Source organism: Delphinus delphis, chromosome 11 (genome assembly GCF_949987515.2).
Source record: "Delphinus delphis chromosome 11, mDelDel1.2, whole genome shotgun sequence".
NCBI lineage: Eukaryota > Metazoa > Chordata > Mammalia > Artiodactyla > Delphinidae > Delphinus > Delphinus delphis.
Window position 1 is genome coordinate 61,176,779 of NC_082693.1, and position 25,613 is coordinate 61,202,391.

General features: G+C 43.7%; 1 protein-coding gene across 1 annotated transcript in view; it reads right to left on the bottom strand.

The window, feature by feature from the left end:
• Positions 1-270: 270 nt before the first annotated feature.
• Positions 271-25,613, bottom strand: part of E2F7 (E2F transcription factor 7) — a 29,724-nt gene continuing 4,381 nt past the window's right edge. Inside the window, exons 3-13 of the mRNA XM_060023860.1 lie at positions 21,360-21,635; positions 20,065-20,233; positions 15,115-15,405; positions 13,710-13,868; positions 12,105-12,239; positions 9,210-9,395; positions 8,631-8,703; positions 5,973-6,468; positions 4,604-4,859; positions 2,579-3,000; positions 271-441 (exon numbers count right to left, since the gene is read on the bottom strand). Coding sequence (XP_059879843.1) covers positions 271-441; positions 2,579-3,000; positions 4,604-4,859; positions 5,973-6,468; positions 8,631-8,703; positions 9,210-9,395; positions 12,105-12,239; positions 13,710-13,868; positions 15,115-15,405; positions 20,065-20,233; positions 21,360-21,635 — 2,634 coding nt within the window. The remainder of the gene's footprint in view (positions 442-2,578; positions 3,001-4,603; positions 4,860-5,972; positions 6,469-8,630; positions 8,704-9,209; positions 9,396-12,104; positions 12,240-13,709; positions 13,869-15,114; positions 15,406-20,064; positions 20,234-21,359; positions 21,636-25,613) is intronic.

The following is a 25,613-nucleotide window of genomic DNA, read 5'->3' on the forward strand; positions in this document are numbered from 1 at the left end:
GTCAGTTGGTGCTTCCACTGTGACACCACGAACAGAGTCTGGACTCTAACTGGTAAGAAATGCACAATTAGGAACAATTACTTTCAGGAAAATAGATGCTTCCTGAAGATGGATAGTTAACATTAGAACCAGGGGATGCAGGAGAGAGGAAGGATGCATGCTGAAGACCAGATGGTTTGCGTTCTAGTTTCTGTTCACCATTAGGACATGACCTGTAACACAGGGAAATTCAGGCACCTCCATCTCACCCCTGCTGGGCAAAGTGTCAGGTTAGTCGGCCCCGCCGCTGGGGATTTCGAGCCTCCTCTGTGCTGAGCTGGTGTTTCGTGACTGATTCCTTTCTCTTCTCCTGAGGACAGGGTCCCCGAGGCTGCCAGGCGTCTTGAAAAACGTCTCTCGATGTGTGCGTCGGATGCTCTTGGGGGTCACTGGAACTGGTGACTAAAATAGAGAAGAAAAAAAAAGAGTACATAAAAACAGAAGTGAAGTCAAATTGTACCCAGTCTCTCAACTGGAAGCCCCCTCTTTTTTTTTCTTTTTTTAATTGAAGTATAGTTGATTTACAATATTGTGCCAATCTCTGCTGTACAGCAAAGTGACTCAGTTATACACAAAGACGTTCGTTTTTTATATTCTTTTCCATTATGGTTTATTGCAGGATATTGAATATAATTCCCTGTGCTCTACAGTAGGACCTTGTTGTTTATCTATCCTACATATAACAGTTTACATCCGCTGATCCCACACTCCCAGTCCTGCCTCCCCCTTGGCAACCACCCGTCTGTTCTCTATGTCTGTGAGTCTGTTTCTATTTTGTAGATAGGTTCATTTGTGCCATATTTTAGATTCCACATATAAGTGACATCATATGGTATTTGTCTTTCTCTTTCTGACTTACTTCACTTAGTATGATCATCTCTAGTTAAATCCACGTTGCTGTAAATGGCATTATCTCATTCTTTTTTATGGCTGAGTAGTATTCCACTGTATATATGTACCACATCTTCTTATCCACTCATCTGTCAATGGACATTTCGGTTGTTTCCAGGTCTTGGCTATTGTGAATAATGCTGCTATGAACATAGGGGTGCACGTATCTTTCTGAATTATAGTTTTGTCTGGATATATGCCCAGGAGTGGGATTGCAGGATCCGATGGTAATTCTATTTTTAGTTTTCTGAGGAACCTCCACACTGTCTTCCATAGTGGCTGCACCAACTTACATTCCCACTAACACTGTAGGAGCCCCCTCTTGACCTGTGTCGCTGTGATCCCCACGCAGGTGTTCCATCCTCTTTGCTTTTCTGTCACACTCCTCCAATGTATCTCCTTCACAACACTCACCACAGTTGGAAATTAGCTGATTTATTCTGTGTGCAGAAAGGCAGCCTAGTGTGCTGCCTTTCTGCCAAGTGTGGCACTGACACCTGCAGCCAGGGTTTGGGCTCTGCCATAACTAGCTGTGTGACCTCGGGCAAATTACTTAACCAGTCTGTTCCTCAGTTTCTTCATCCATAAATGGGGATGATAAAGGTACCAACTTAGCAGGGTTGCAACAATTAAAGGAGGTGAGATTAATAAAGCACTTTAGATCATGCCAGGCAAGTAGTATGTGCATGTGTCTTTGCTCTTTTTGTTTACCTGCTAATATTTATCCTCTCACGTTAAATATTTATCCCTTTAATGTGCCCTAAAAGGGCAGGGACCATTATCCTGTTTACTATTACATCTTTACTGCCTAGGTCAGTGCCTGGCACGTAACTGGTGATCAAGAAGCATATGCTATATTATAATCGCCTTGTTTAAAAACTAACATGTATCTTTCAATGTCTAACAGACTTTTGAGCCCCTGAATTACTTATCTAAAATACTTTTGGTCACAACGTAACTCTTTCTCTGGGAGAGAAATAATTACTCTGAACGATGCCTAATGCATAACAGGAATTCAGCAAATGCTCACTGACTGGACTACAGATGGAGTTGGGGGAGGCAAATAAAGTACTGATCAATTTATATCGATTACAGACATTTATCTATGTACATCTGTATCTATTTTGAATATGTATATATATATACACATCAAGGAAACAATGGATGTATTAACATATAGCCATTGCCTCCTAAACAGTGCATTTTATGAAATGATAGACGCTAAAAATCTTTGAGCTAGTATCAAGACTTTCGTTTCCCTTGATTGTTTCTATAGCTGCACAATTAAAATTCAGGATGGTCTCCGTTATTGACCTAATGAAATGAGAGCTTGGAGAAATCATCTGAATATTCAGCGTGCATCAGAAATCCCCATGAACTATGCTTTAAATAAGTTCCTTCTGGTTCTAAGAAACAGACTGACACCTAAAACGAGTTTTGCCTCTAAAGCACAGGATCTCCCACCTTCTGTCTCCATGCTTTATGAAATAAGCAGATACCTCTGGGTCTACAATGGAAGCCAGGTAGAACCTGCTGTAGCACCCCTGTCCTACGGTTGTTTGACTAAAATCTGATGAAATGCAGGCAAATGCTATCACGGAGTGATGCTCCTTCTTGTGCGGAGCTGAAATGAACCTTCAGGACTCACCTGTTGTAATTTTACCACAGAGGCTGGATGTCCTCCGTAAACGGGGGACTCGGGCTGGATGATGCTGTGTGATCTTGACATCACCGGACTCAGGTTAAGTGAGTGTGGACCCTGAAGCTGAGCATCTGTGGAGGGGAGTGTCGATGACTTTGGATTAACCAGGGCAGCCGGGCCGATGAGAAGGTGAGCTGTTGATCCAAGGCCAGGCAAGCCAAGATTCACAGGTCCCGTGCTTGGGAGAGCACTGGAAGCAGAGGACACCGGCCCGGGCATCGTGGGTGAATAGAGAACAGGAAAAGGGCCCAGCGTCGGTGATGGCAAGACCATGCATGGAACACTGAGCGGCGGCAGCTGACCTGAAGACGGTCCCACAGCACGGGGGGTCTGATTGCCAGATAAGAGCACACTGAAACCATTTAATCCTGGATCAGAAGCAGAACAAGGTGAAAGTCAGGGCAATGTGAAGACACCATCCAAGCTCCCACCCCTCAGGGCCCTTTCAAACGGGAGCCCACTGTCAATCAACCCTCATGCCGCAGCCTGGCCACCCGCTCTGTGCTCTCCCAGCCCCGCACTGCTTTCTTGCCACAGGGGCCACCGCTGAATTCCCACAGTTACCTATGTGACAGTTTTGTGGATGCCTGAGTCTCCTGAGAGACTTTATTAACATGAGCTCCACTGAATCCAAATTGAGGAGGAAAGTGAACTTGGTTGGGAACAATGATAGCTTCCTTTTTACAAAACTTCTAACAGAAATTTATATTTCCCTCAATTAAGACCACGGGCAACAAATCACAACAGAATGAACGGTACCTTGACTTTATCACTAGTAAAAAGCACAGGTGTATTCATGTAATGTCACCACGATGGCAGATGTCTTAAGAGTCTAACGGTCCCCACAACTCTGAAGTTATGAGAGGCCTGCACTTGCTGTCAGATCTTTTTATTACTATAATTTAAAACAATTCCTTTTCTAACGGGATTTCAATATAATTGGCTTCCTCTGTAATCCTATGTATTTAACTCTCTGCATTTGTAAACATCCTGAGGAGGAATCCACAGCCTTCACCATAGAGTCCAAGGGCCCACGGCCCAGAAAAAGCTACTGATCCCTATGCTGGGCTGTCATTTTCATTCTGAAAAAGCCGGGTCTGTTTTTTTTATTTATTAAGGTATCAGTAACACTGAGTAGCGTGCTTAGACGAAGCGCTAACAAAATATTTGCTAAAGGAATAAAGAATGTTTTCTAGATAAATGAGAAATAACAAACACCTACCTAACCTGTGATGGGAACAAGGGATTGAAGAAAATCACTTTAAGTCTCTTTGTAAGAGAGCAGCCTCATGTACACAGTGCATATTTTAAAAATTAGGTATCTGTTATATTTCAGCTTTATTTCAAGAGTAAGAGCATTTATTGAGTCTTACTAAGCGTCAGGCACTATTATTCTAAGTGCTCTAGATGTATTATCTTATTAAATTTAATCCAATTTTCACAGCACCCCCATGAAGCAGGTGCTCTTATTATTGCTGTTTTACCAATGAGGAGGGCTGAATACTTAAGTTCACGCAGATAGTAAGTGGTTTTAATGTCCAGCCCTCTCACTCCAGCCCTGCACTCGACCACAAGGACATGTCAGCACTTCTGAATATTGAAGAGATCAGCATGTGAGCTGCACATGGTGGCCAGGACGTTCACATTGTTAAACTGAACCACTGCCAGATTCAGCTGAATTATAAAAACAGAATCACCTTCTGAATACGTTGTGCTCTTTACCAAGTAAAGTTGAATGCATTAAAAGTAAATTACCTGCCCTAACTGTTTTCTCCTCATCCGTGAGGTTGGTGAAAGTGAAAGCAGCCTCTGCCTTCATTTCGTCGATGGAGAAAGCAAGGGGCTAGGACTGAAATGACTCAGAGGCAGCTCATCAATGCACCAGCTTGGTCGGGTGACATGAACAAAAATTTAAACATCAAACTTATGACCCGAGTACCCCAAGGGACTCGAAGACATGACACCCCTTACCTGCTGGCGACTGCACGTAAAGATACTGCAGCAAAGAGGGCTCTTTGGTGCTTTCATTTTCTTTCGAAGGCTTTTCTATCTCTGTATTTCTAGAAGGATTTCCCCACTCAGAAGAAATGAAGCAGTCTGCTGTAGCCTTCCCCGAAACCTCCTTTGCAGCAGAAAGTTGTCCATTCATGTGAATGTCTTCATGGGGTGCAGGTCCCCTTTTATCCACGGTCTTGGAAGAGGCAATGTCTGTGGAATCTGAGGGTTTCTAAGCACAACCCAACCAGGAACCAGAAAAGCAAGTCAAAATCCCAGCAGTAAATTATAATAACAGCTTTCTCCAAATAGCTAACATATAAACAAAAAGGTCAGACACAGCTGTATGCCACCGTGATTAGTGTATGTCAGTTGTTTCTGTCATATTTATAGGAACGGCCTGAAGATCACTGTCACGTCATGCGCTTCTGTAGGCTTACGATCTCTTAAGCACAGAAACGATGGAGATTTTAATAATGGGAAACTGGGTATGGTGTTTAGACTGTGAAATAAATTTCTGAGCTGGAACACGTAAAGGGTGTTGATGCTGCAGGCTTTTAGGGCTTGATAAGAATTGCAGGGCTGACCCAAAGCTGTCTTGGTTATCTAAGACACATATATGTAGATATACCAGTCAGTCTTTTCCTTCCGTTTTGCAACCCCAGGCTATATACAAAATTAGAAAAATTCATTCTGGCAGGAGGAAGGCATAGAGGAGGAAGGGTCTTAATTAATGGACTGATTTCCATGAGGTGTGCCTCCCTGATGCTCTACAAACGGCTGCAGGGAGAGTGCTTCTGCTTCCTGGGAGTTTGACCAGTCATATCTCATTAACCTCCGAAAGGCTACTGTGGACAGCTCAGATGTTTGTTCTTTTCATTTTGTGGCTAGGGAAACGGGCCCTCTAAGCAGTGACCCGAGCACTGACATAGACACTGAGGGCCAAACGGCACCTACATTCTTGACTGTGGACCCCAGGTGCACCCTGGATTAAGATGATTATTTCATCAACGTGTTAAAAAAAAAAGTATAGCAAAAAAGACTGGGAAAGAATATGCAAACATGTTGACAGTGATTGCCTCTATGTGGTGGGATCATGGGTAGGTTTTTTTCCCTTTATACTTTTTAGCGTTTTATGCAAAGTGTGATTTTTGTAAAAATCACTTTTGTTACAGTACTGCTTCATGGCAAGATTATTTGGGGCTGCCAGTCCTGGGCTTAATTAGACAAGTGACACATGCACCACTTCCTATTCCAGACTCAGTAGCTTATCTGTGTGTCTCTATTGGGAAGGAACTACAGGTCGACGGGCCAATCAGCTAGCACGTCCACCGGAACCCCTTACCTTGGGCATGACGAGGGAGAGGGGGCCGTCTTCGTAGTCCCTGCTTTGTCTCTTCGTGGCCGGCTCTTCCTCCTCCTGGGGCTTCCTCTCCTCCCCTAGGCGCTTCTGAACTGAGGGCGTGGCTGAGCGCTCTGCTGTGCCTTCTGAGCCCCTGCTGTCCCTCTCTGACCCTGACCCCGGGGACGGCGGCTCTTGCAGGCTCCCGCACAGCATGAACAGCGAGGTGGAGGGCACGTACATCAGGGGCTGGCTGGCCAGCAGAGCTGGCTTCAGGCTCTCCGCGTCCAAGGCGGCAGAGGCGAGGGAGACGCCTCCTTGTCCGTTCAGACCATTCTGGGCAGAGAAGGCCTGCAAGTCCGTTGGAGCCACGGAAAGTACTGGGTGGGCCAAGGCATTAACACAGTATTCTGAGTCAACAGAGAGGCCGGGGAAAGGAGCAGCGGCCTCCAGGCTGCTTGACGGAGGTATCGCTCTCTGATTGGCAAAAGCTTCTGCCCTGGAATAAAAGAAACAGAGTGGGACCCATCCAGTTACCACATTCTGCCAACTCCCAGCTCTGCTTTCCTAAAGAGAGATGTACCAAAGCAGGAGTGAGAGGATACTGCTCAGGATGCCATTAAAGCGCACTCTCTGAGCCTGTGAGCCGACTCCAGAGGCAGATGACCATATCACCTGGATGGATGGTTAGGGCTGGGGTAGGGGGATCTCAGGTGAGGGCTAATAGAGGCTCCTCCCCTGCCTCTCCCACAGCCAGTAACCATCAGCTACCCAGCACGTACCCCTTCCCAGGCACACAGATGCTACGATGACTAGCATAATAGGGTAATAATTTCACATAATTATTATAGCACTAGCTACTCTCATCCGTCCCCCCTGCCCCCATTTACTGGGGAGGAAAACTGAAGCTCAGAGGCGAATCCACCCACTGAAGGTCACCCAGTGGGGCCTCACAGTCAGTCACTGTGAGAGATCCTGGGTAGATAACGGAGTCTAGGCCAGACATTGATTTAAAGGACATACCGAGTTTGTCTCAAATCCTCTGTGAGATAAATGAAGTGGGCAGTGAGTGAGGAAATAAATTTATCTACAAAATTATTTTCTGTCATTCTTGTCCCATTCTGCTCCATATTACTACAGAATTTTTAGGCAGCACACATTCAAAATTAAGTCCCCTCAATCTAGGAGATTATAAACGATGTCTGGGCCTTTTATAGAGAAAAATTTCCAAATACTAGAAAGCATGTTTATATTGTTAGTATTATTTTGCAAGTAGATGAGGAAGACTCTTTTGAGACTCCTTTAAGGACTAGTAAATAGAGAACAGGGATTTCCCTAAACCTCTGTGAGGGAATCACGGAGAGCAATTTTGCCCACGTTCTCGCCCCCTGTGGTGCTGGGAATAAGCGGAGTGCACGGGGCTGCAGAGATGAGTAAAGCTCTCCAACCACAGCCTCCCGGAACAAGTGATGGCTATCACTCAGCTCCATGAAACAACGTGCTCACGCTGATGGTCGCACCCACTGCCCTACCTCTGGCCGTTCACCTTCAACCTCCCCATCTCCACCAGTAAGATCACCGTCACCTGAGACCCAGGTGTTCTTTGTGATGCCTCTTTTCTACTTCAGTGACTCTTGCCGACTCACTGTCTTATACTGATTTCCATTTCTTTCCATCCCCAGCTGACACGGCTCAGACCAGCACCACAGCAGACCAGAATGACTAGGAATGCTCTATTCTATGATCTCCTAATCTGAAGCCCTTCTCTATTCCAAGCCCACCTGCTTAAAGCAGCCAGAATGGTCTTCTCCAGTGAACCTACAGTAACTCTTTACCATCCATCTAATAAGTCCAAACTCTTCAACTTGGCTTTCAAAGCTTTCTGCCAACTTGACCTACTTACCTCCAATATCCCAAGTTCTTCTTATAAATACTTCCTTTCATGATCCTATTTGGACAAATCATTAAGGCCAGACTAACCAGTTTATTTCCCCTCCACTCCCTGATCCTGGCTCAACAATCTGTTTCTTCCCATGTCTGGCATTATAAACCCCTCCTGTCTTCGCTTTAGCATCTCCTCTGCTTCCTCTGCTAATATATGATTTCCTTGAAAATCAGACCCCAAATCTGATTCAGCTCTGTCGCTTAATAGCATTGTGACCTTGGGCAAGTTACTTAACCTCTCTGGATTTCAGTTTCCTCTCTGTAAAATGAGGATAATAGTACCAACCTCAAAAGGTTGTTTTTGTGATATTAGATGAGATAATACACATAAAACTTCAGGAATAGTACCTGGTAGTTCATAAACAACGTTAGCTACGATGATGACAAAGTGATTCATGGGACTATGATGTGTCATTTCTCAGTGTCACATTAGTAGTGACTTGTCTTTTCTCATTGTATTTGTCTTTTTATTTATCTTTTTCCTTGTAAGCTTTCATGGCCTAGGGGAATAAATTTTTCATACTTTTGTGTCCCTGATGCCATATCCTGCACAGTGTTGGGCACAAGGGGGAAACTTACAAAATTCTTAATAAACAAATGGCTGACTTTTGAGCAGGACTGTTAAATTTTACCTTTTGATGGGTGGCATTTCAATTTAGTCAAAGTTAAGACTAGGAAATAGAAAAAAATATACCTGGAGTTTTTAAGACTACTTACTGTGAATTGTCTTCTATTTTCTGTCTGTAGACAGCTGCCAGACTTCCGATTTCTAAGGAGTAGCCACCTGACCCTAAAAAGGAAAATGAAGGTCTAGTGACTATAGCAAGGGACTTATACACCCCAATTATATACAGCAGGATTCATTATTCACAGCTCAGGGATTATAAGACTACCTCAAATGCATTCTGGTTTTGATTCAAATAGAGAAATGTCCAGAAGCTAGCTGTTAATGGTGAATGCAGGTCTCATCAAAGATTAGTGAGAAAACAAAACAAAGCAAGTATTGCTTTGTAAGTCTGATGAATTGCTGAGATGCATCAAACAGGCCAACCATGGCAAACCAAATGATCTTCAGTCTTTTAAGGCCGGCTAGAATAATTTCAGGCATGGGGCTATGTTTATAACCTTGAAGTCACCAACTCTTTTACCCGCCCGCCACCCCAAATCATTTCACTTGAGGTAAGTGAAAAAAACAGGCACAGCCTAGAGTCAGCTCACTTTAAAATGACAGTGCATGGGTCGGGCTGCAATTACATGGTGACTGATGGATTCCATGGATTAAGTAAAGGCAGATACCTTGTTTTTCTCTGTAAGGGCTGCTGGGTTCTGAGTTCACTTTCCTCTGGATCCTCTCAGAAGCCTGATCTGAGTTAAAGGAGCCATGTCGAGCAAGCTTCTGTTTTGCACATAATTGAATGTGGCCGTATGTTTCTCTTTTCAATTCTGGTAGGACAGATGCAGAAACATCCACTAGTTCTTCATCTAAATAAATAAGAGAATTGGTAGTGTTGTTATACAGCTATAATTCAGGATAATTTTAGCCTTTTTAAGATATGGCTTTGAGGACCTATCATTGTAACGGAGCTACCCTATAAATTAAAAACTAAGACAATCAAAGGAATTTTATGAGCCTTGTGTCAAACCCCAATTCCTTTCAATGTATTGTACTAGTCCCTTTTAAAAGTTAGTGGATGACTTTAAAGTAAGACTGAATCCATATATATTCTAAAATTATCTAAACTGCAACAAAAGTAGAACAGGATGTTCTATAACCCAAATTAGAATGGACCTGGCATTTTAGATGCTTTCTTTGGGCAGAGATATCCAAGAAAAACCCAATCATACTCAGCCCAACGTGCAGATTTAGAGATTTTAACATTAATTGAGATCAGCCTCTTACGCCACAGCCCTAGGGCAATGAGTATAAGAACCTCTGTTTTCTATTATTATGCTTTATTATTTCTTTCTTATGCAGTAGGAGGCTCAGTTACTAAGTGACCAAAGGAATAAGGTCAGCAGAAACTTCACGGCTGAAATGCTGCAGAACAGTGAGGATAATAGAAGGCTGGGCCTCGGAGGCACATTTTATGCTTAAATAAGCCTGTGTGAAATCAGGACAGAAATTTCTATACAGAACCAGGCCTATATTCTACAAAGAAATGACCCCTGTTGTTCAGATAGTCATTCCTACCCTGCTCATCTGTGCTATTTTGTTGTAAGTTCAAAGCATGTACATTCAAATTATAAGACTGATTTAATAAACTGAAAGGCCCAGCTAGACTTACATTTTCTAAAACACACAAATATTGAAAAAGAAAATCACCTTACAGTTTTCTTTTTCTTATAACAAAACCCCAACAGATGTTCTGTTTAGAAAATCCGAAGTTAAAAAAAAAAAATCAGAAGTTATAGAATCAAAAAGAAGAAAATGGGTCAAGATAGTAATGGATCATATCTACCCTCCTTCCTGAAACAAATAAAATATTGGACAAAATATATAAAACAATGGCTCTCAAGACACTGGACATCGGGACAGTGATCCCTTAGAGGTCACTGGGAAGAACTTAACCTCTCTGAATTCCTACTGAGCCGGTACTGCCATGCGCAGTGCTTAAGAGTTATCTAATTTTCAAATGTGTGCTAATTATACACCTTCAACAGAAGCTCATTAACCAACTGAAGTGCATAAAGCACTGATTTGGGTACTAGGGTGTAATCAAAGGTGAATAAAAACTGTGTCTGCCCTCAAAATTGTACAGCGGGGACAAAGCATAATATCACCAAGTACAATAGCATGATGCTAAACTGCAATCGTTTAGATGAGACGCTCTGCTCTGGGTGATCAGGGGAAACTTCATGCAAGAGCTGATGTTTGAGTGACATCTTGAAGGTTGAGTAGAATATTTTTGTGTTGAAAGGGGGAAGAGAGCTTCCCAGGTGAAAAGACCGGGAGAAGCCAGAAGCAGAGGAGTAGAAAGTGGCAAAGTTGTACACTTCACACTGGCAGGGGCTGTATCACATACGTCTTTGAATCTCTCACGGCATTAGAAGAGGCAAACCTCGGAGATATTGCAGAGATATTGCGGGTTTGGTTCTAGACCACTGCAATAAAGGGAGTCACATGAATTTTCTGGTTCCCCAGTACATATAAAAGTTAGGTTTACACTATATTGTAGTGTGCGATAGCATCACATCTAAACAAACAATGTACATACCTTAGTTAAAAAAATACTTTATTGCTAAAAATGCTAAGCATCACCTGACAACGCAGGGTTGCCACAAACGTTCAATTTGTGAAAAACACAGTATCTGCACAGTGTGATAAAATGAAGTATGCCTGTATAGTCCACATGCAGTAAGTACTTGCTGGGTTGAATTAATTAGACTTGATTTTAAGTGGTTTCATCTAGTTCCTAAGTGAATAATGTGTTACAAATGAGGTAGAGAGCTATATCTTTTATAAGCCTGGGTTAAGTGCCGGAATTTATACTACTAAGACTAAAATTGGAAAGGTAACTTAAAAATAACTTTAATGGCTTTTTTCCAGGCAGCATAGCCATACATAAAGTAGCTGGTGCAGAAGGATCCAGTCCCCGGTTGTGCAAATATTACTTTTGAAGTAAGCAGAAGATAATACCCTCTTTTGCTCTAATTTAGTAAAATTATGACATTAGCAACCTTTGAAATAAATTACAAAAAAGGTGTTCGTTACATCCATACTATATTTAGAAGCCATCTTACCACATATTAGTTTTGGGATAGTAATTGATATAATTTTTACATTATCTGGAATTTCAAAGAAAAACAATGTTTTACTCTGCTAATGCACAAACAACCAGAGTTCATAAGGAGTGTCATTTAAAAAAATTTTTCTTTTATGAAGTGTCATTTTTAATCCTCAGTCCCAAACTTCCAGGAACTTTGGAATAAAATAAAAAATGCAAAAGAGCTGTGATTTAATAGTTCCAGAAACTGCCAGGTTCTAAGTTACCTGTGTGTAAGCCAACCAGCGTAACCATTTGTAGACTAAGGCTCATTGTTCCAAGACTGATGTCACTAGTCTAATTTTGAATGTGATGTGGGTGATGGGAAATGAAGGTGAAGATCAATTTCACTGTGTGGCGGGTGTATGATTTGGAAAAGGAACTGGGGATTATACCTAAAATGGTCCCTAGCAAAACCATGCCTTACCAGTGGAACTGAAATCCACAGGCCCAATCCACTTGAAGGCGGGTTTCCGGCCTCGCTCTTCTGTTACATGCACTTTCTTTATCAGTGCCAAGCTGGTCAGAACATTGGCTATGTCATAGAGGCGTCGTACCTTTGCTAGAAGATATAGAGACAGTTGTGGTCATGCCATACATTGGTCAGCAACACCATTACGTTTTAGTTTATGTGACAGGTCACTTTCTAGCCACCATATATAAGCCTCTAGCAGAGAGCAGTGGGGTAGCGTAAGGAGACCAGTGGCTCCGGCGTGAAATCACCCAGGATTTATGTATCTGATGACACTACTAAGGGAAGGTCACTGTGTTCTCCCATTTCCACAACTTCACACTCATACAAGAGGAACCTGGTGACAGGCCAGGATCGCTGTGATTGCAAACGTACCAAGAGAGGGAAATGGGCTGTAATGAAAGGCTTAGGAAATGTAATTCTGATCTGTGGCTCGTCAAAAGCCTGCCTGGAGTTTCTTCCAGCAGGAGGTGGTGGCACCTGCTCCATCAGGCAGCTAGGCTGTGAAAATGACAGGGATTCCCCAGAGCTTCCTGAGACTGCACTGCTGGGCACACAGACTGTCTAGGGCTCCAGGTTACGAGGTATGACTGTGCTGAAGACAGGTAGCGCCTCACCTTTAATCCCAGTGTTCTGGCCACCCAGTGGGGGAGGGGTGGGATGGGCATTCCCTGAGCCTGAAGAGGTTTTGTGAGAGACATTTGAAAGTACAGGGATTGGGGGAGAAATTCAGAGGGGTGGTAACACATTAAACAGGCAGGATCATGCCCACAAAGTAAGTTCTACTCAAGCAATCAACGTATAGGTCGGAAACCTACTTGAACTTAGGGCTAGGATCAAGCAAAGGGCTTTGATTACCGACCAGAAACATCAAGCATTCACCCCAGATGCCATAGTCTTCCCAACCCTCATAGAGCTGGATTTTATCTAGTCATTTCTCTCACAGGGTGGCTATACTTCTAGCTGGAAACAAACAAAAAAAAGCTAGAGAATGTTCAGCTCATGGTTTCTCAGGACTTGAATGAGCTACCAGGAGCCAGGGGCCTTTGGCTCAGGACCCAAGTTTGATGGAAAAGGAAGATGCACGGGGTGTGAAACTTGGAAACACTTTCCTCGTCCAGCAGCCATGTCCCACCACCCCTACACCCTACCCTGCTCATTCCTCTGGTTCTTACCTGTAGACAACTTTCATGTCCACCCATCAGAAGAGTATGCAGGGGGCAAGGAAAGAAGGGAAAGAACACTCAGACATGCCGTCTTGGATGCAGCGATACTAAAGAGAAATGCAAAGCCTCTTACATCCTCCCTGACGTGCATTTGTGGGATGCCATTCTGCTTCTACCATCCACTCTGCCGGGGAAAAGGCATCGGACAGAACTTTCACAGGAATTCTGGTATGTGACCAGCTTACCTCTCACAGCACCAAGAACCTTTATGAAGGCAGGAAGGAGTGCATGTCTCAAAAAAAAATAATTTTCTAAATCTCTGAGGCAGCAAACATCAGCATATGACATCCCACTCTTTCTGTGCTAATAAGTGGATTTAGGTGAAGATGCTTACTTTTAAATTTACTGTGATCCGGCGTATCTTGGCTTTCTTCTATCAGTATTTTGGCAGCCACGTCAAGAGTAACAATCTTGGTTTTGGAGACCAGGAACAGCATGACAAATTTCTGGCTCATAATTCTCAGAGACTTATCTTTTCTACTGTTTGCAGATGCTACAAAGGGAATAAGACAAAAGCGTCAAAACGTAATTTACCACAAGAGAGACTGTACCTCTAGTTTGCCAGACCTATCTAACTGTATCAGCAGATGGAAACATCACTCTTGTTACAGTGATCAGCGGAAGCCTGCTGGACACACATCATAAAATGATGGTTCACAAAGAAATAAGACAGATTTTCTTGTGGGTCATAAAATTACAGTAGGTATAAATTCTGAAATGCTTTATATTCATACTTCATTGAATAGAAGCCATGAAGTAGTTTTCCTGAAGCAGTTTTGGAAAAGATCAAAGTAGAGGGATAAAAGGATAGAGTTAGGGACCAGGAACTATTTTCAGAACATCAACACTTCCCTCAATGGCAAGGTCTCCACTTTTATGTCTCTGAGCCCACAATAGCTAGACTGTACCCTCCACATAGCAGGCACCCACCTCTTCCATTGTTTTTCAGAAATAAGTGAAGAAATAAACAATAAGTAAATAGGAGACACTGATTAGATGTGTGTTGCCATTGATGGCAGGCAAACCGTCGCCGACAGATGGCTGTCTCCTCTGGTTACGAGGATAAGAACTGGCTCATAGGGTGGAATTAAAAGGCATGAGGTAGTAAATGGAATGAAAGCCAGGCCCACCCTTCCATTCCTATTGCTTATAAATGCAAGTGAAACGTTAGGGATACCTGCACTTTATTATCTTAGCAAGGAGCAGCAGGGTGAGAATGAAGATCAATGGTTAAAGGAGGGACAGCATAAATATGAGCTGGGAGGGGAAGAACAATGTAATATAAGTAAAAAAAAAAAAACCTGCATCAAATAAAGGTTGTCCATCTTTCTAATCAGTATTTTCTGCTAATGGGGTTCTTTTCTAAGTCATCTACTCCAGTATATAATTAAACAAACAGGATCCTTTGGAGAGAGAAATTCTTTCCAAGTTAATTTTCCTTAAAGGCTCACAAGCAGGAATCAGCATGGGGCTGTCAATCTGAAACGGGAGCGCTGTTCGAGAGCTACGGTCCAAACACACCAAATACCAAGTGAAACTGCCACTACACAGTTTTTCAGTGAGGTTGAGTGGGCAGCCCAGTCGGGAAGCCATCTGTCTCCCTGTCTTCAGGAGAGAGAATAAGAGGACATCTCCCTCCAGGGTGGTCCATTTGGTTCCTCCCATCTTAGCAGTGACTCTCTTCAGAAGACACCATCGCCCTCTCCCTGCCATTACTCGTGTGGGTACCGTGGACTCACAAGAGGGATAGTCCGGTTCAGAGAAATCCAGTAACTGTGGATCCTGGGAATCTGGACAGCCATCTCTTTTGCGTTCCCCAAATTTATAATCCATCAGGTCGAGCTCTTTCTGTTGGAGGTGTGCCATCTGCTCTTCGTATTTCTGCTCCTCTCCTAGCCTCTGGAGGTTCCTCAGGGTTTTCGGCAGGCTGTGCCGTCCGTGCCAGCCGTACTGATTCTTGGCCACCCGGCTGACCAGATGCAGCGACTCCAGCACATTCACAATGTCGTAGATGCGCCTCCTTTCAACGCCTGTTTGAAAAAGAGAAGCCAGCCATCATCATGCCGACCAACATTTCTGAGTATAAAGTCCTTGAAGGCTTGGACCTTGTCTGTGGACTATTTTGTGTGATACTCTGCCCAGCAAATAAAATTGCTCAACAAATTCATACTATATGAATGCAAGCAAAAGAAATTTTTTTCTTCTTGGGATCCAACTCTCGATAAGATCTAGGATAAACATCCACCTTGAGATGGATGACAGTTCCATCTGTATTACATAAACAGTAGAGCAACTTTTCTTTGGACCTGTTAGGCAAACCACATGAACATTTCAGTGCGTTAAAACGGGTGGGCTTCAGCAACACACGTCATAGTAATAAATGCTTGATGAATGTTGGATGGTTGATTTTGACTTGTGATCCTAGTTATACAGACTATAGAACTGTGTCCGGTAACTGTTAACTCATTATTGGACCATATTCTCCTTTCCTGGAGTTTGAATGATGTGAAAAAATTACTTGTTAATTCTCTTAATGGCCAGTAAGGAAAACAGATGGTAAATATTTTGTTTCCCATTTTGCACTGGCAACTCAGGAGTCAAGGGCTTGGGCACCCTTCTCAAGTTGCTGGAGGAAGCTAGTGCCAGGGCTGGAACAACGTACAGGCCGCCCTCTGCTCATCACACCTGTGGACAACTCTCCCTGGGCTCCCACTCACTGTATCCTGCCAAACAGCCCATTGATAAAGCACAGAAAGAAACTCTAGCAGAGGCTGACCATCCAGTTCATCAATTCCCTACCCACTTTCCCAACACGCCCTAAATAGCCAGGATTACCAGCAGTCTATTGAATTTACTAAAAATATTTACGCTGGTTAAGTGCGGGGGCTTCAGGGTCAGACTGCATGAATTGGAATCCCTGCGTTATCCCTTCCTAGTCGGGTGAGCCTGGGAAGTTACTTAATCTCTCTGTGCCTTAGTATTTATCTCATAAAATGATGAGGATTAAATGTGATCATAAACTTAAAGGGTTTCTGATAGGTGTTAATTTATCTACTCTTTGTATGTTATTTGGTAAATATCAGTACTTCCTGCGTGGCACTGGAGATACATAAAATTCCTGCTAGCATAAGAGGGGGCAGTAGAAACAGATTTTTAAATCTTCCATCTTGACTCATCCTGTTATGCAATAGGCCCTTAGGCTTTGGGGACTCAACTGGCCCCTTGTGCTCTCGCCTAAGTATCCGTAACAAAAGCCTCCAGGCATCTCTCAGAAGACTGGCCCAGGTACAAAAATGCCTTCTTTCTCTTCACTTGCCAAGAGCTGTTCTATAATCAGGGCAGACTTGGTGCACGTAGCTCTTGGCCTTTCAAAGATTTAACACAAGAAATAAACCAGGTTACAATGAAAACTGTGGAGCTGAGAGGAGATTCTACCCCGTGCATGAAGAGGCATTTTGCAGTCAGAACATTTCGGCTCGTGACCTGGAAAGGTTCTTCACTCTCAAAAGCTCAGGCTTTGGTGCCAGATGCCTGCTGGAAGGTGTTGGCCAGAGCAGTCAGCAGCCCCTTGTCCGGATCTGCCTGGCTCCTTATTCCAGTCTGTTTTCATATATTAACACATCTTGTTGAGAGTGGAACGTTACAAACCTTCCCATTAGAAATGTCATGTGAATGCAACTGAGACAGCCCAGGGCCAGCCATATGTCTGGCTGTTTTGTTATTCTGTATTAGACACAAGCTGCTAAGTCTCCATCTAGTGGCTAGACACCTCAAGAAATAAAGGAAGACTGGGACAACTAAGAGAGGAAGATGATGCTTGCTGTGCACCATAAGTGTTCAGAAGGTGGTGCTGGCAAAAGCCCATAGGCAGCTACTTGCCTGAATAATCACTCACCTTTGCAATCTGGACTAACTGTCCACTGGCTGGGTGCACCTAAACTTCCCACATCACAGGTCTCAAGTCCTGCAGGTAACTCTGGGGCTTGCTCTGCCAGGAAAGTCTTCCCTGGCGCTGAGCCTTCTTTTTCTTTTGTATTCAAGGCAATCCGATTAATCGTAGGCATGGCATTAGTTATGCCCTTGAGGATTTACCAATTGTTACCATGCTTCCCTTATGCCCCATAGAGCTTATCAAGAGCATCTCAGCTCAATAAATAGTTTCCCAGGCTGTGTAACTTTCCATTTACTAAAGTCACTCCCAGTTCTTTAACCTCTTCTCTATAATATCAGTATCGAATCTACATGAGACCAGAAACTGGGAATGAATGCAATTTGAATGCTTTGCACATCGTTGGTTAAAATATGGTCTTAAAGCTTGTGACCTGGGATAGAGCAGGAGTTTAGACTCAATCCCAGGAGATGGTTACCCCTGAAACAGCTTCTAGGAAGGGACTTCATTTTTACGATCTCACGTGAAGAGAGATGGCAGGTTCATCTGGCAGGTCTTGGAAATTGTGAAACAGCAGGAAGCTGTTGCAAAAATCTTTGGCATTCTGTTCCAGGCGGTTATAACATGGGGATTTACAGCCCATATGAGAGTAGGATCCCACTCTTCTGTCCTCCCTGGGACCTGTAATGTAGCTTTCCAACATCTAATCTTTTGTCTTCTGCACTGTCATCAGTGCAAGGACTCTTGATGAGGCCTGGGTATATGGATGAAGGTGGCTTCCTGAACCCCAATGAGAAAGACATCGTATGATCTGTTGTTTTACCCTCATCTTCTTCTTTTTTTTAAATTTATTTTTGGCCGTGTTGGGTCTTTGTTGCTGAGCGCAGGCTTTCTCTAGTTGCGGCGAGCGGGGGCTACTCTTCGTTGCGGTGCACGGGCTTCTCACTGCAGTGGCTTCTCTTGTTGGGGAGCACGGGCTCTAGGCGCGCGGGCTGTAGTAGTCGTGGCACGAGGGCTCATAGTTGTGGCTTGCGGCTCTAGAGCGCAGGCTCAGTAGTTGTGGCGCACGGGCTTAGTTGCTCCACGGCATGTGGGATCTTCCCGGACCAGGGCTCAAACCCGTGTCCCCTGCATTGGCAGGCGGATTCTTAACCACTGCGCCACCAGGGAAGTCCCTACCCTCATCTTCTTAAGACTAGTTTCCGGACCCAGTTCCTCAGCTATGTCAACACCAAGCCTCTGTCCAGCTGGCTCACCTTCCCCTTCTTGGTTCATTGCTACCAATGCCAGAATACTGTATTCTACATCCGGGTTCTAAAATGGCCCCCCGTCAAAGCCCTCTGCTTCCTCCTAGCTGTAGAGGATCACAGGATGGCTTGAAGATGGTGGAGGGGGTGGGGGGAGTACCTCTAATGAGAGCTGAGTAGAAACTGTTCCATGTAGCAATAAGAGTAAGCCAGGCTCTGAGTTGGGCATGTTACTGACATTATCTCCAACTTTTCTAAGTTTCTGCAAGGTAGGTGCTATGGTCCCTAGGCTGTAGTTGAGAAAAGAATAATTAACTTTTTAAAGCTCTCACAGTTTGTAAATTAGAGAGCTGGGCTTGAAATCCAGCTCTGTCTTACTCAAAGTACAGCCCATGGTCTTCCCATCACAACACACTGGTTCCTCATTACCTCAATTTCCAGCAAATAAAATCTTTTTAGCCATCAGTTTGAATAATTCAGAGTGATAACCATCTACTGGGTCACATTCTTTGGGCTACGGGAAGATATAGAACTAATAAACAAACTAAAAATATACTCTATCATAAAGCCTACTGGGCTGATTTCTTCGAGCCTTTCTTTCCCCTGTATGTAAACCCTCCTAATCTTTTAAGGGGACACTCTGACATCTTCAAATCATGTGATTTCTACTTATTTATTGTCAACAGTATGTTCATTCTGAAACCAACTGCAATCCACGTCCACTAGGAGTCTCTATTCTGAATCGGCAGTCGGCATATTTATAGTCCAGACACCACTGCACATTACACACACCCACGCCGTGCGAACGCATGTATTCCTCTTTGTTACAAGGCTTAGCTGTTTGAGTTATATCCAGATGTGCTTTTACTAGTTGGGCAGACTTGCTGTGAAGGTCACAGTATAGGGCTTCAAACATAATGCTCTTGCTTTCAAATCGTGCTTTATAACAAAAATAACACCAGTTCTGAACTCTTTGAAGCATTTTAAAAAATAAACAGAAGGATATTTCTAAATATCTTTTGAGTCTGACTGAAATAACATGGGATTAAGATATTAGATATTAATTTGTAATGTGAGTTTTCTGTAAACATATTTTTTAAGCTTAAAAAAACCAAATATTTGTTTGACCCTCAGGCCTAAAAGGCTCCCTGGAATTCTATGCATAATGATGATGACAGAAGAAAAGCTCTACCTGCTCCTCTGTCCTCACTCTTTTTTTTTTTTTTTTTTTGCGGTACGCGGGCCTCTCACTGCTGTGGCCTCTCCCGTTGCGGAGCACAGGCTCCGGACGCGCAGGCTCAGCGGCCATGGCTCACGGGCCCAGCCGCTCCGCGGCATGTGGGATCTTCCCGGACCGGGGCACGAACCCGTGCCCCCTGCATCGGCAGGCGGACTCTCAACCACTGCGCTACCAGGGAAGCCCCTGTCCTCACTCTTTTGAGGGTCAACTCTTTACTTAGTAAAGGAGGTGATCTGAAGCCTTTGGCTTGCCCGAGGAATCAACGTCTCACCGTAACCGGAGACAGGCCTCCAGGTGATCCCACAATACATACCGAGACTGACAGCAACTTCATCTAGGGAGATGGTAGTTTTCTCAGTTGACAGTGGATAACTTGGATAGCGAGCTAGAAACTTCTGGCACAGGAGTCCTAAACTTTTCTGTTTTCTGCTTGGCCTTTGCTTTTCAAATTCGTCCACAGCACTGTCCCCAACAACATCAAGCTACAGAGGGCAGACAGAGGGAGGAGGAAAATGTCACAGTTAACATCTGAACAGAGAAATTGCAATGGGTGGTATTGGCGAGTGGAGGGGAACATCTAAATCCATACCATCCTAGATTCTGGTTAAAATGCATTTCCTAATCTAATTTTCTTAACATTTTACCTATTGCTTTCTCTGAACTGAACTTTTCCTCCTTTGTGATTTGAGGCTGAGTCTACTGTTTAAAATAAAAAATGAACAATGCAGTCATTTATAGGTTGCTACAGCCTTGATTTATAGGTTGCTACACCCTTGCTACTAGCGTGCTTGTTCGACTGAGATCAGCGTCACCAGGAGCATGTTAAGAGGTATAAAACCTCAGGCCTCACCTCAGACCTGATGTATCAGAATCCGTCTCTTCCTAAGATCCTGTGTAATTCCTATTAACGTGAAAATTTGAGATGTACTTGCCTGCAGTGTGTCACCAGACTCTTTATTTTTCACAATTTACCAAGGGTTGATGGAACTGAACAGGGGGAGCTAAATCTTATTCTTCCTTATTCTTTCTTACTGTAAGTACATTAAACTAGTGTCCTTGTCTTATCAACTCACATTTGAAAAAGGCTCAGTTCAAGCCCCAAGAAAAACTTTTTTTTAAAGTATAGATATGCTGCTTATTCAGTAGCTCTGGTTCCCTACAGGACAGGTAATTTAAAGAAGATTTAACTTTAAAGCCCCAAACCAACGAACTGAACATACATGAGAATGATAAAATTCCCCAAGTCAAAAACATTTAGATTAATATTACCCTTAAAATCAAAGCAAAAATTATAATTCATGGCAGCATTAAAAAAAATCCAAATTTCTTCATTAGATCAAAATTATTAAATATCATTGCTTAAAAAAATTATCATTTAAAAATGTGTACTAGTGAAGACAGTATCATACAGAAGAAAAGAAAGCATTCATTATGAAAAATGAGATATAGAATAAGAGTTCCACTTCAGCTGTAAATAAATAAAAAGATTAAGTGGAGTACTGCTTTTGACTCAATAGTAACCGAAAAACTGAGAATTCTGTGACTTTTTAATGATCAGGTAAACATTTTAAAATACTATGAAAGGTCTTAGGAGCACAGCCTGTTTACCTGCAGACAGTCTGTAAATGCATCGTCCTTGTTCTCAATGGGCCTGAACAGTCCTTTTTTCTTCTCTCGGTCTCTTATGTCTGGGCTGGCAGCACTAATGAGCATCTTCAGGTTAGCGGTGGGTGTCCATGGTTCTGCTTGCTGTCTGTCGACAAGCTTAACTGGAGTGATGGGATTTCTTTCTGGAGTGAAGATTTTTTGTTTCGATAAGTCAATTGGTTCATTTTTTATTGGCGTCTTTGGGGCCATCCTTGAGCGATCAACAAATATATTTTCCTATTTTAAAAAAGAGACCTTTTAGCGAAAATGAGAAAGGGCAGGTATCAGCTAACAGTACACTTTATTCCCATTATTCACTAAGTCATGAAAATACCAACAGACCTATACGTTCAGGGCTGAAAAGTATCAGGATAGGTAGGACTAATGAAAATAAACAGAAGGATCATGGGAACCGAAGAGTGGCTGCTACTCCCTTTAAGCATGGTTTTCACGGCACCTCTGTGAAAGAAGTCATGAGTGTTATGCGTCGCGGTGAATGCTTGTAATAGGCGGGGACGATAATAAGAGCAAATGTGGGTTGAGCCCATATTGCTTCTAAGTGACATATTTTTTTAAACACTATTTACGAGTTTGCACTAACTAGTGAAGAGCAATTATGCTTTTGTTCAATGTTCACCAGTGCTAATAGAGCAATTACCAGGACAGATGAATGGAAGGGCATCCAACAAAATGCCACATTTCAAACCACCCAGCTATCTAATGTCACTCCCCCAGAGCAGTGCTTCTCAAACTACCCCTGGTGAAGGACCAGGGTTTTTCACAGACTGGAAACTCCCGGAGACTGATACACGGTCTTACTTCATAGGACTCATATGCAACTCCCATCACATGTGACTCTCCTCTTGAGTTTGCCACTCAACTTGACCTACAGCTTGTTCGACAAGAAGCGACCACTGAGCACAGGTTTAGAGGTCACAGGGGCCAGATCGACTGAATGACTGTAGAGGTTTCTAAGTGCTGAACTCTCAAGTTCTGTTCGTGATGTGCTGCAGCTTGATAATAGTTTGTGGCCTAGCACCTTCCCCCAGACTCTTTGAGTAGACTATCTTAGATAATTAAAAGAAAAGATTAATGATGGGTTCATTAATCCATTAAGAAAAAGGACTAAGTACACACAACTCGCGTTTGGAATTACTAAATTACCGAAACAAATTTCTTTCCCCTAAAATAAGTTTTTGCCATTCAAACCCAGAAAGATTCTGCTCTTCCCATAGTTGAACTCACCTCCAGGTAATAGTGCCTTTACGTAATTAGGAAGGTGGATGAATTACATATCTGTCACTCCCTTTCCTGCACACAATATCACTCTATAGATTATTGCATGCTTGGATTTTGGCTGAACAGTGGTTTAAAAAAAAGTGTTTTCCTATAAACGAGCAACATATGAAGAAGGAAAAAGAATTGTTTGGGATGGACTTCCCTGGTGGCGCAGTGGTTAAGAATCCGCCTGCCAATGCAGGGGACACAGGTTCGAGCCCTGGTCCGGGAAGAGCCCACATGCTGCGAAGCAACTAAGCCCGTGTGCCACAACTACTGAGCCTTCACTCTAGAGCCTGCGAGCCACAACTACTGAAGCCTGCGCGCCTAGAGCCTGTGCTCCACAACAAGAGAAGCCACTGAAATGGGAAGCCCGCACACCACAACGAAGAGTAGCCCCTGCTCGCCGCAACTAGAGAAAGCCCGCGCGCAGCAACGAAGACCCAACGCAGCCAAAAATAAATAAATAAAATAAATTTTAAAAAATTGGGAGAAACTGGAGTTTGCGGTAGCAGGCCAACTCTTGTTTTCTGGATCAGCAGAAGCTGCCAGCTAGCCATGGTGAGGTTCTGTCCTAGGGTAGCAGGAAAGGGGTGGAGATGGGGGTGACGATTTCTCACACCACTGCCGCAGTAAGCATCCAGCCTGAGGCAGTGCATCTATTCAAATCTCTTAACAAATCCCTACTAGTATACAATTCTGATGAAGTCTTCTACAAGGGAACTCTCAAGGGAAAGTACCGAGTGCATATTATGTGCTACACATGATACCTGTTTCATGCACTTTACACCTATTAACTCCTCATCCAATCCTGTAACCGAGGTAGTAGTATTTTTCTAGCCTACAGATGAAGAAACTGAGGCACACTGACGGTGCCTTGCCCAAGGTCACATACAACCTCAGTCAGTATAAAAGTCATTGGTAAGGCAAGAAATAGCTGACAGCAGAAGTCTCCAAAATTCTGCATCTAGAAGTAAGCTTGTCCTGGGTGTGAACTGGGAGGAAGTTATCTTTTTCGCAGCTCCAGCAAAAGGTATCCAGCAGGCCATGGGGCCCCACTAGCCTCTGTGGAGAGGCAGCATGGGAAGCAGCTCTGCATGTGGGCTGGTAGGGCCGGCTTACCGGCCTCTGCTACTTATCAGCAGGGTGAGAGCAGGCAATTCCCTTCTCACTTTAATTCTCTCAACTGAAAATGAAGTTCATAAAAACACTGATCTCCAGAGTTATGAGAATAGTTCCTGGTATATAGTGATCACTCAATAAAACCTAGCTTTTCTCTCTCCCCCCGCTCCACTTCCTGTTCTTTATTACCATCCATCCTGGCCCTCAGAGCTAATATAACATAGCACAGTGTACTGCTATTTAACTCCCTGGGCATGTGTCTTGTCTCATTGACGAGACTGTGCACTTCTGGAGGTCGGGGAGCTAGTTCCACACATCCCATTCCTCACAGTTTTTGGCACAATGCCTTCCCCTTCGCATGTGCTCAAGGAACACAGGGCCTTGATTATCTAGTTATTTCAGAAGGTATCCCAACGGTGGAGGGCGTGTCCCAGGCTTGTTGAGGTGCAGAGATTCATCCTTCTTCTCCACAGCCCTCATGGTACCTGTCCTCCCAGGAACACTGAGCTCCTACTTTTTCCCTACCAAGGAGCAATTCAGGTGAATTATTTCCTCCAGCACTTTGACATATTTTCACTACAGTTTAAGTAATACTTAAAGTAGAAGGGGAGTTATGTCACATGGTAGGTTACGATCGTTATCACACCTCTACTCAACAGAAAAAAATGCCAAGCAAATTGTTTTCTGAGGTTTCAGGTGGGCAGAAAGTCAGCTGCAATCTAATCACATCCTGATCCATCCGTCTGTCTATCCTGCAATCCTGACACTGTAGAAGGCAAAGGAAAGGGGATTGGAATGAGAATTCAGAAATAGAGCGGTTTTTGACTCCACTCTATATCTTTCTGATACTGCACAAATTGTTCATTTTGTCTGGGCCCAAGTTTCCAGATCTTTGAAATAAGGGGTTCAGACCAAATTATATATCTCCAAGGCTTTCCAGCAAGGCTACCCAGCCATGTGGTGGACACTGGGATGCACCTGGCTCACTTCTGGAATGAATGACTCATTTCCCCAGCTGCTGGAGTAATGTCAATAGTAAGCTTCTTCACGCTTTGGCTGAAGAGGGCTGACTCATCCGGGATCACACGCCTTCCCGAGAGGCCGGTACTGTCCTCAGTGGCTGGGAGAGGCAGCATTGACATGTAACAGCTTGGTCCCCTTACCCCGACTCAGGACTCCTCCGAGGGGTCGTCCCAGAACTCCCTATGGGGTAAACCCAATTTCCACTGAGACTGTTCTGCAGCTCTGCTTCTCCCTCTGTCTAATTCTGCTGCCTTCCCTTCCCTTAAATGGGCTCCCATCCCCAGGGCACTCCCTAATAAACCACCTGCACACTAATCTCCACGTCAGATCTGCTTGCCAGGAAGTCAAGCTGCAACACCCTGGAAATCACCTCTTCAATTAGAGAGGGCCTGGAGACAGTCCCCAGGAAACGGGTTCTCCAGTTCTCATGTGCAAATGGAGGTGATGCACCTTGGCTTACCTGCCATGCAGTTGCTGTGAGGATTGGATCAGATAATGAGAGTGAAAGCAGTTTGTAGTCTGTGAAGTGCTGTGCAAATGTTCATCACCATCATCATCATTATTATTTATTATACCAGCATTATGACTGAGCTGTAAGCTGACATGGAAAGGACCTGGTAATTAGAAGATCTCGGTTCTAGTCTTGCTTCTGTCTCAGATACAGCTTTGATCATGTTACCTCAAATAGTACATAGACATCAGCCTGTTCAAGGCCCTTGGTGACATTTTGCCAACCTCCTTTCCGGTCCCATCTCATGCACGTCCCACATTTTGTCCAAACAGTCCATCGTT